The sequence below is a fragment of the Falco cherrug genome, chromosome 10, assembly GCF_023634085.1.
Source record: "Falco cherrug isolate bFalChe1 chromosome 10, bFalChe1.pri, whole genome shotgun sequence".
Taxonomy (NCBI): domain Eukaryota; kingdom Metazoa; phylum Chordata; class Aves; order Falconiformes; family Falconidae; genus Falco; species Falco cherrug.
In genome coordinates, this window is record NC_073706.1 from 18,554,323 (window position 1) to 18,565,404 (window position 11,082).

Sequence of the window (11,082 nt, forward strand, 5' to 3'; positions counted from 1 at the left end):
ATGGATCCCGACGAGCGGGGCCCGCGTTTCCTGCCGGCTGGCCAATCCCAAGGCAGGACGCAGCCGAGCCCGGCCGAGTCCGTAGAAGCGCGGCCCGAAGCGATACCTGACAGATCGGGTGGGGAAGCCGAGCCCGCCCGAACAGGGCCGAGTCCCCGAGCGGTCCGGCCCAGAGGGTCGAAGAATCCCGAGCTCGCTCGAGTCTTTTCCGATCCCGCCCGAAGGCGGGTGAGGCGGGCGCGAGGAGAGCCGAGCTGTGCCGAGTCCTCTCCGATCGCGCCCGAATTCCCCTTCGCCGGCCCGAACGGAGACGCCCGAACGGGCAGTGCCCGAATCCGCCCGAAAGCGACCGAACCGGGCCGAGCGCTCCGATCGCACCCGAAGGCAGGGGGGACGGGGGGAGGGCAGCGAGCTCCTCCCAGGCGCGCGCAGCCGAACGGTCGCGGCGCACAGGCTGCCGGGAAGCTGGAGGACTGGCAGGCGGCGGGGGCGGGGCGCCAAGATGGCCGTTGTTGTGAGGCGAGGTGAGCGGCGCGGCGACAGCGACAGCTCTTTCCCCACCGCGTCCTGGCGGGCCGGGGGTGGCTGTTTCCCACCGTGTTACCGGTTACCTCTCGCCGCCCCAGGTGGGGGGACGCAGCGAGAGCGACCTCTCGCCGCCCCAGGTGGGGGGACGCAGCGAGAGCGAGGCGGGGGCCGAGGTCGGGCTAGGCCTCGGCGACAAGCCCAGCCCGATAGCCATATCGCGACAGCCCCGACACGCTGAAGTAAATGCTGGCAGCTGCGGGCCCTCTGTCAGCGTGAGCAGGGGCTTGGCGCTTGTGCGGGCTGAGGAGCTCCTTTACCCACAGGCAAATCGCCTTCCTCAGGCTCAGTGATGGCCCTTGAAAATTAAAGTCTTTATTTCAAATTGAGAACTACAGGGATTCAGAGGGGGGAAGAAAAGTTCTTCAGTAGTGTGGTAAAAATGATGATTTTCCACTTCTTTCAAAGAGGTCAAAGGTTTCCCCCAGAATGTAAATCTCAGACAGAGCTGGGCTTGAAAACTTCGGCCTGAACAATCGGCGTTTGTGAAAGTCCCAAAACCAAGTTGCTGCAATGCAGTGCACTGGGTAATGTTAACTACAGCTGCTGCATGCTTTTAATATAGTTTTGCCGTTAAAAAAATTAAACCAGTTTTTTAGAAAATAGGCCACGTTCTAGCTCAAGTAACCGCACACAGTGTCACTCAGTCATTTCCAAAATCAGTATCAGCTTGGATAAGTAGTCAAAGCTTTTGTTGTATTAAACACTGCACTGGAGTGTGGCATGTGGCTGTTCCCTACAAAGCCGCCCAGGAAAGTCAGCAGGATTTGGCTAAAGGGCTGCCTGAGAGCAGGACTGGGAGCAGAGGCATGCCTACTGCGTAGCCGAGCAGCTTGGAAAGACACAGTCCATGCTCATCCCCAGTGCAAACAGCTTATTGCCTGGGAGTTACCCTCCTACTTAAAGCATGTACACAACTGGAAACAAGGGGCATTACGCTTTGGGTTTTTACGGTCCGTACAAGCATTCAAATAGGCAGAAATAGGGTGCCAGCCTGCACGCAGTGGGCAGTCGCTACACCAGGTCTCACTAACGCGAATGTCCCCCCTAGCAGAAAGTTGTTCTTGCTGCTGCAACTTTGTGTGCTTCATCTAAATGCTTTCAAATTGTTAATGTGCTTTTTGTTTTTCCCTCCTGTGCCAGAATGCTCACTTTCAATTTAAAAATCCCCCAGCAGCAATCCAGACTTCATTAATCCTAGCAGTGAGACGATCTCAGGGTGTTGCTATTAGCAGCCTGCTGTAATACCTGAAATTATATATTCAGCTGGCATAATAATTACTACTTAACTGCAGTATCTCTTTCACGGGCGTGTTGTGGGGTTTAAATGTTTAACCTGTGTGAAATGTCCCGCATTGCTCTGGGGGAGGCAGCATGTTCTAAATAATAGTGGCTATCAAACTCCTCCTCTGAACAGATGCAGGAATGTAGTCAGTGCCCTCTTGTGGAAAATGATTTAAAAGAAAAAAAAAGTTTAAAGAGAAAGGTGGGGAACTGTCATTAGGGAGTTCACTAGGGATTACCTGTACGGTAAAACCGTAGTACTCTAATTATATGGCAGGCGTCACGACAGTGTAGCTACCCAGCACGGATGAGGCTACACCAGTACAGCTTAGTGTTTGGTTATACAGAAAAAGTTCATATCCAGCCACTTCTTGCGGAATAATAACACGTCTACGCATGCAGTCATGGTATTTCAAATTAACATCTGGCTTCACAGTCTCAAACAACTTTAAAATGGAGACATCTCCTTAATGCTGTGCAAGACAGGAAGCATATCATCTTGATGTATGAGAGTTTATACCAGGGTATAAATACAACGCATATTTTAACCATTAGTCGCTACAGAACAAGGTGTGTAGTGAAACCTTTAACTCCCCTTCTGCAAAAAGAAATAAAGCATTCATCAAAACGCATTTTAGCTAAAAGAAGGGACGAGTCTGTTAGGAGCCTGTAGTCCCTTTTACAGAAAGTAGAGAGGAAATGAAGCACATCCAGGAGGCGTTTCAGATCACAGACAGTATGAATCACTTTCTAAAATTGCTTGCCTATTTCCACTGTGTTCCCAAATTGGATACCTTAATTAGGTGCCTAAAGTTAGTGGGGACTAATTTGGGCCCAACTGCATAAAACTATTAGGTGATGAGGCCATTAACCTCAGGAAGCCCGGGGATGAAGATGGTGAGGTGAATATGTCCCACTGATTTGATGATAATGAGATGTCTCTAAGATGATAGATGAAATGGTCTTTCACAGACAGTTTTGCTCTCTGTCAAACAGAGATCGTAACTTTTCAATTCCCCATGTGTCTGAAGGAAGTTGAGAATATTAATGAGTTACTGAAGAGGTACTTTAGCATGTTAGTGCCGTCATGTTGCAAGGGAATTTTATCTGTGTTTTTGCAGAAAAAAAGAAAATGCATTGTCTAGCTTATAGAAAATATTTGGTATGATTTCTGTGGGTGATCAGCACATATTAAGGTTTTACATAGAATGACTTCGCTTTTGAAGGGAACCGGTTTGGAAGGATGTGATTTAGAGGAAGCGGGGAGCCCTGTGTTCTACATGAATGCTTTCTCACAATTTAAAACCAAATGGTACATTCTGGTTCCCTTGCATGTTTCCCTTGTTCCTGCATAGTTAGAGGGGATGAAGTGTCATCTGCTGTGAAAGGACAGGATAAACAAGTTCTAGGTAATGCCTGTGTACTTTATGCTTTCAAAGAGATGGGTTCCTCGGTGAAAGTTACTTTTCAGAACGGGGACTTCCCCCAGATTATTTTAGAATTCCTGTATTTGAAGAAGTTATTTTTGGAACCTGAACTGCATGATATGAGAAAATAGTAAGTCTTCCAGTGAACTGAAAAAGAAAGAATGTTCTACAAGCATGCTTGACCTCTCTAGTAACATCAGTTGTTTGAATGTTTCTGCAGCACTTTTGGTAAATATTTAGACTTGTTTTCTTTTTATTTTTTTCCTTCTTGACGGAAAGGAAGAACTTCATCAGTCGTATCCTTTTTGTACCTTTCATCTCTCACATGCGGGAATCCTGAGGAAGACTGGCTGAAATGCATTCGCATCTCCCTGCCTAATAAATCTGCACAATGCTATTTTTGTGTTATTCTTTGAGTTTTCCATCACTGTCCATATGAAGGAAAACTGGTAAAACATTTCTTCCAAGGAAAGATGTTTTTTGTAGCATTAGCTGGGATTTAGCTGAGAGTTTGCCCTGATCAGCTCCCACTCATGCAGAAAACCCTTTAACCCACCCTGCAGTCTTGACAGAGGGCTGGCAGCCGCATTTTATGGTCACGTAACTCTCATGTCCTTAGGAAGCAAGGCTAAAAATGGAATTTGTGGACTGAAGAACACAAACCCCATGCAGCACACCTCACAGACAGCTGACACAGCTGAAGAGGTAGTAAAAGCAGCTTTCAATAGTACTTCCTCTCCTCCCATGTTAATTCACCCTACCTTTACTCCTGCCAAGATCTAAGTAACTTCTGAGAGGAGACACCCTTGGCTGCAGAGATTTCCAGGCTTAGAACCTATCAAGTAATTTTTTGTTCCACCTTCCTGCAACTGGAAAAACAGAAACCCCTGGTTCTGTTTTAATAAAATGAGCTTCTCTGGGAACTGGAACACATCCACCGCATGCGGGTGGGTGCACTGTTCAGAAACTGGATGGGCAGCTCCTGTAGAAGATGCCTGGGATGAAGTCCCTGCTTGGAGATATTCAGAGGATTTGAGAAGGGCTGGGGGAGAGAGAGGCATATAAAGAATGTTTTGAGTCTAGAAAGACAGATGTAGAATTAAAGCAGCACTGATGACTTCCTTATATAAATTATATTGTATTATTGAAGGCTAAGGCAGGCATTTGGTGTCATTTGGTTATCAAAAATCTATGTGAATGGCCAAACTTTCTGGATTCTTGGAGCCACATTCCAACTTCCTCATGTGGTGGTGAGTGCCAGGACATCCTACACGTCTCCTATGTTGCATTAATAACATGCTGCAGTGCCTTGAGAGAAAATGATTCCTTCAGTACGTGTGTACCTGCTGTGAGGAACTGTGCCTATGCATAGGGGTGGGTGGGCTCTTGAAGACACCTGGCTGTGTGGTACATCCCATAAACCAGGCCTTTCAGCTCCTGTTGCGGTCAGAGAGGGAGCTGGCACAGTTTAATATCTGACTTCATCCCGCCCTGTTTGGGACCTGCTTGGCTAGGAAGGTGCTCATCTCCACTGACTCCAGAGGGAGCCCCGGTGATGAGGTCAGGCTGGATGCCTGACTGTAGGGTGGCTGTCTTGGGGTGGCTACAGGTGAGAGGAATCTGCCCTGAGCCTCCAAGTAATTTCTCGCTATTCATACAACAGCGTGTGCCGTACTCCCTGTCCTCCAGGGGCATTCTGAGGGTGTATTAAGGATTGTGGAGCTCTCGGTCGGATACCTTGGCAGTAGATCCACACAGACAAATAACTAAAGCGAAATATTATGTTGTACTATACAACTGTTAGTTTTGTGAGCAGTGAATTAAGGAAGTCTGTTTCTTATCAATTTGCACCTCAGAGTTGAGCTTGTGGCCTTTCTCAGACTTGTAACAAAGACAAAGCACAGCTTTCAGACTTTCCATCATGTGGGCAGTAACAGGGCCTGTCTGCTTCACAGAGCCACCTATTTTCAAAAACCTTCAGGAATGTGATGTATTGGAGTCTGCCAACCCTCTGTCAACTTGCTTAAGGCTGACTAAGAGGTATAGAAGTTGTCTGGGGAAATGTACACATGGACCCACCCCCCCCCACATTTCCTTAGGCTAACGAATACCCTACTACATACCAAATACATTTTTTTAAAAAAGGAACTAAAGCCAAACCTGAAACAACTAGCTTTTATCCTAACTCCTGGTGTCTGCAATCTCAAGTTACTTTCTGAACCCTACCACTAAGCCAGTCATAGTTGAACCATAGTACAAAAAGGCACCACAGTGTATTTTGAGGTTACTGGGAAAGGGCAATTTTACGAAATGGACCCCACCGCATTGCTATGAGAAATCCTTAACAACAGTCTACCAGTTGTCATCTGTTCCTTTACAGCTTCTATTTTATGTAAATGGTATTTACTACATCTTTTACTTCTTGGCAACTCTTGCAATGATTGTTTATAAAAGTAAGTTGCACGTGTTCTAACACAGAAGTAGGCTGTGTGCTGATGACACGGCTGTGGTTTGTCTGTATGCCTATTCTATTTTCCTATTTACACTGTGTTATTCTACAGGTCAAGTTTTCAGTTATCCAGATGATTTTTTGGCTCCAGACCTTGCTTTGCTTCTCATTATGGCTATTCTTGAAGTGCTCCGATTATACTTCGGTATGTCGTGTTACCAGTGTGCCTTTTCGGTTGAATATCATCTTTAAACATTAATCATTCTGATATAGAGTGTTTGTCAAACAAAACATGCCAGTTTAGCAGACTAGCAGGTATTTAAGGGACTGTTCATTTATGTCATTAAACTTTATCTGACTGATCAACAGATTTGGTCAGAGGGTCAAACAGAATTTGCTCTCATATGAAATATAATCTATAATGCCATTAAAAAACAATAGCTGGGTTGTCAGAAAGCAATATAAGTGGGACAGCTGAAATGCTGTTTACAAGTGAGCGTGACTTGTGAGTATGAACACGTTGAAAAAGAGATTTCCATTCACTGAGGCAACAGGGCTCCTTTCAACCGCTCCAGCAACATACACAAGTAGTTAAATGGCTGGAGCCTTGTGGAACAGGTAATGCTAAGGACGTCCCTGAGCAGGGTACACCTGCCACCACCACAACTATGCCTGTTCCTTTCACTCCTGAAGACACATGCCGGTTCCCACATCTTCATTTCACTAAGGCAGAACAGCGTAAAGGGCCTCCTAACCCCTTCATAAAATTTCATAAAGTCCTTTTTTAAAAAAAATGAAGTTACTGTTAAAATCTGTGCTCAATATTCCTAAGGTATTTATGCAAGGTGGGTCTCTGTTGAATTTAGCTGTAGGGGTGAATTCAGCCGGCTGCCTTAAAGCTCTCTGCATATGTTTGCTTGGAGCCTGGTGGATGAATAAAGAAGTGAGTTTCAAGTCTAATGTAGTTAGAAAGCAAAATCTAGTGAGCCTGGCTTGGAAATAAGAGGAAGAGGAAAATGCAAGGGAGAGATAAGTGCAGCTTCTCCACAATGATAGTAATTTGAAATACAAATAGGTTAGCAGGGAATATAGAAGATTCTATATTGCGTAAGATTTTAAAATCAGGATTGGATGCTTTTAGATGTGCGTTGCAGTCACCAAGTTCTCATGCTAAGTGCGGAGCTGGGGGAGACTGAGGGGAAGTCTGATGGTTGACTAAAATGCTGAGTGATCAAAATGGTTGCAGCTTCAGAGCTGATTATCTGTGGTAAGAAAAGGTAGGTGTCGCGACTTTGAGTACCAACTGATTGCTCTTTATTTAGATTCACTTCAGTCAGCGAGAAACAGACTGTCCGTTGGTGTTTGGGTTTGTTCTTACATTCACTTGACACAGCCTTGATTCAGGCCGGTATTTCTATGTGATCTGAGCTGTAAGAATTAGAGTGTTTTTTTGAGCAGAAATACTTCTGAACTTATGGCTTGTCATATTATCAGAAGAAATCAAAGACTTATAGCAGCTTTTTGTTTCCTTCCAGGTTCAAAGGGTAACCTGACAGAAGAAGAGGCTCCATTAGGGCTCAGTCTTGTGATCACTGTTGGGAGCGTGATTCTGTCTGTCTATTTCCTGGTGTGGCAAACTTACGTGCTGAAAGCAGACGTCATTATAAACGCTGTTCTTCTCTTTACATACGGGCTTGAGTCAGTACTAAAGGTCATAGCCATTGCTGCTTTTGTCAGCTAAACCCTAGCAGTTTCCAACATGTTTTCAACACTTTTCTTCTATAAAAGAGTGGGTTTATATTTCAAATATTTAATAATTTTGCATATAAAATTCCTGTAAAACTTTCCTCTGTTTAAAGCACAAAGTTTTGAGGGGCAGAGATCTCCCTGATGGGCCGGTAAAATATCCTGTCTAGCAGCTGTGTCATGCTATCTCATTGGATAGCTTACTTACAAGCAAAGGCAAGAGATGATTCAGCAAAAACACTTAATGCTCTGCTATTCATCAGGGATCAATACTAAATATTCATTCCCCACACAGAATAGTAGCCAGGGCATCATCTAGCTACGTGCTGTTGAGATACGAGTTTTCACGCCATAGCAGCCACGTACAACCAAAGTGACACAGAAATGAATCAGGCCAATATAGCATGAACTCATTTCTGCCTTACCGCGTACACCTTCATGTTTGAGGGCACAGTTTCTCTTCTGCTCTCATTTGTGTTCTCAGACCCCAGTGGTAATTTCCATGACTTTAGTAGGGCACTACCTGATTTATCCCAGTGGGAGAGAGCTGAATTAAGGTTTGTGCGTAGCCAGAGAGCTGAGCTATGGGGTTTAGGCAGCTGGTTCGTACTGATGGAGAGGCCAAAGGCAGTAGTGTGAGGGTATTTTTGTTTAAATAGAATGGTCTAAGATGGGCATAAACAGTCACCATTCACTCAGCCTTCTATTTAAAAGTCCAACAGAATGTTGTCAGGTGTACTTCTGTTTGGTGTTAAATGCGTTTGTTTCCATGATTCTGGAAACTTTACGACGTTCAAGCCTTGAACTGTGTGCAATTTCAGATTTTCACTGTATCAAAAATATGCGTGTATTAATGTAACACTTGGGGAGTTTGCGGGGCTTTTGTACAAGCAGGTTTTATATTCAGAATTTCCTGTTTTTCTATTTATTTATTCAAATAAATAATGTTTTAGATCTAAGAAATGTTTGAAGTGCAGAGCATCTTGTTCAGATCCTAGGCTACAGTTAAACTGCACAAAGGAAGACTTGGATGAGACTGGATCTGTGCAAGAGACTCTTCTGCTCCTGCTGCCACTGCATGTAGGTTGTTCTCCTGCACAGGGAAAGCTCTGCGCTAATTTGCACCAGCCAGGGGCTGAAAATAGAGTGGTGTGGGCCCTGTATCGCCTCAGCCATGCTACTGGTTTCTTTCTGGTGGTGGTAGAAGGGAACAAACGATGCAGAAGTTCCTGCAGAAGGGCCCAGTTTCATCCCTCGGTCATACCCAGGGGAGCCACTGCCAAAGCCAGGTCACACCAACTCCTGTCCACGTTACACCACCCAGCAGTCAAAATCAAAACAAAATCATACGCATTGGCACAAATCCCCTTGGGCCAGATCCTGTCACGTCAGTGGCACAACCAGCCTTTTGCTGATCAGCAGGGACAAGGCTGCACCCATGAAGGCAATGTAAAAGCAGCGGAACTGGGTGCTAAGGAGCCAGGAAACTGAGTGGCCAAATGTTTCTGTGCTTAATCTGCACGAATCAAACCCCCACCCATTTGTCCTTCCAGATTTGCCTGGCATAATGGAATGTACTCATCACATCACAGAGTTGTTATGAGAAGTGACAAACGCACCAGGCTCTATCTACCCCGTTAATGACGAAGGCATACCGAGCAAAACCCCTCTCTGTGCGAGTACAAATATAAGCACAAACTTTTTTCTGGTATTTACACCTGCCTTACACAAAGGTCTGGTAATAGAACATCTTACAGGCTTTCAAGACAATACAGCAGAGTAGTTTTTTACCTGAATGTAGGTGGTACAGCAGATGGGGTCACACATCTCAACTTCAAGTCGCAGCCTCCGTGCTTTACCTTCTTTCCTTCTCATGCTCACTACAAACAAAAGAAACACAAAATCTTAGCACAGCTGGAGGTAGCAGAGACCCCAGGTGTAGATTCAGGAGACACTAGTAAAGCTGGTAGAAAGTGTTCCTACCCAGAGGTGTTTGACCCCACCACAGATCACTACCCCCTCAACTACAACCCTACAACCACTTGTGATGCTGCACCATAAAACTGGATCCCTGGCCTGATCTGTGCAGAAAATAGCCCTCAAAAATGGTTCTGATGAAGGTTTTAATTAGGTGACAGCTGCCATGTTTTTGCCTATCCCCACAGCACAGTACGAGTTTGGGAGGCAGAGTAAAGCAGCCTCCTCCTCAAGCTTTATAAAACAATGTGGTTTATACATATATTATATATATATGTTATAAAATGTTGTGAACCCTTTGCTCCCTAACCATCACCTAGATGAAAATCAAGAATCAGCAGAGAGTGACAATGCTTGCTCATAGTCAGCAATGGGGTAAATATACACATACGATAATAAACATAAATGTTGGAGCTTGTTTCAGAGTACTGCCTCATGGCTTGCAGACGGTCACAGAGCCCTGTCAGTGCTTGCTCAGTGTCAGCTGGTACCAGCCTGGATTTGCACCCTCAAAAGGACAGGGCAGCTCTGTTTCCGTTTTCCAGTTTAAGATAAAATTATCCATGAACCTTCTTCTGATTAGATGAGCAGATACCAGGGTAGTTCTGCTGCTGACAGCCCTTCTCCACTCTGTGATGGATGTAGAAGGCTGAAGAAGCCTGTAAGCTTCAGGCAACTTTGTCTCAGGTATTTCCAGGCATTGAACGGGAATTGTTATTTATGCTGGTGACCCCAATTTCATGACAGCTTCTCTCCATGCCAAACTGGTACAAAGACCTGAAGAGAATTGTGCCCTGGCCTCAGAGAGTTTCTCTAATCAGGAGCTCCTTTCCAAACTGTTCCCACTGTTCAGAGAAGCAGGGCACAGCGTAGTAAAGCTATTGATGACGTTTCCCAGACATAAGATTGCTGGAGCTTTTAATTATGAGGCCCAGCCCTTCTCAAACAGGACGAGCAAGTTGGATGAAAATGGCATTAAAAATTTAGAAGAACACATATTTTGAGGTGCTTGGTTTGGGTGTTGTTTACTCTGCAAGGAAGAATTCTTTGTTCTCAAGCCATCACAGGGGTGTCTGCCGCCAACCTGATTTAAAAGGCTGATCCTGAGAGACAAGTTAGCCTCCTGGGATTTCAAACTTGGAGGTGTTTTAAGAGACAGGGCTTTATTGGTCCACAGCTTTTTTTGTGTTCCTCAGCAGGTAGAAACAACATGCAGACCAAAGGCCTGCTGAAGTGGTACAGTCCTCCAGGAAAGGTGTAAGGTTTGGTTCCACAGCTGGGAGCCAAGGCAACGGAGTGGGACAATTCTCCTCTTGCTGACTGCCCCTGGCTCACTTAGACCAGCATCAGCTGTTGCAGGGAAGATGTCATAGGCTCATTGTGGTTTTCTTCCCTGCCCAGAGGAAAAGTTGCCTTCTCTGCTCAGCAGTTACAGATTCCCTACGAGGCACGGCACTTCACAGTAGCCTCTGTGCCTACCTTCATTGGGAACGTGCAGCTGAGGCTGCCAGACAGCGAGCAGTCAGCGCCTTAAACATTCAATGGCTTCTCCAACAGAATCCTGCCAACTCCTTGTTTGTGCCCCGGGAGCATCAGCCCAGCCCAGTGGTCCCA

General features: G+C 45.5%; 1 protein-coding gene across 1 annotated transcript; it reads left to right on the top strand.

The window, feature by feature from the left end:
- The first annotated feature begins 414 nt into the window (after positions 1 to 414).
- Positions 415 to 9,211, top strand: TMEM80 (transmembrane protein 80). Its single transcript, XM_055722538.1, has 5 exons — positions 415 to 524; positions 3,576 to 3,592; positions 5,656 to 5,749; positions 5,858 to 5,950; positions 7,281 to 9,211. Exons 1-5 carry the CDS (start codon positions 503 to 505, stop codon positions 7,484 to 7,486), a joined length of 432 nt encoding a protein of 143 aa, XP_055578513.1. The 5' UTR covers positions 415 to 502; the 3' UTR covers positions 7,487 to 9,211.
- The last annotated feature ends 1,871 nt before the right edge of the window (positions 9,212 to 11,082 follow it).

Bases quoted from the DNA above. Each gene is read 5' to 3' on its own strand.
- TMEM80 (XM_055722538.1), top strand. From the start codon at position 503: ATGGCCGTTGTTGTGAGGCGAG. The intron at 5,750-5,857 runs GTAAGTTGCACG...GTTATTCTACAG, and splicing joins TGCAATGATTGTTTATAAAA to GTCAAGTTTTCAGTTATCCA. The intron at 5,951-7,280 runs GTATGTCGTGTT...GTTTCCTTCCAG, and splicing joins AGTGCTCCGATTATACTTCG to GTTCAAAGGGTAACCTGACA.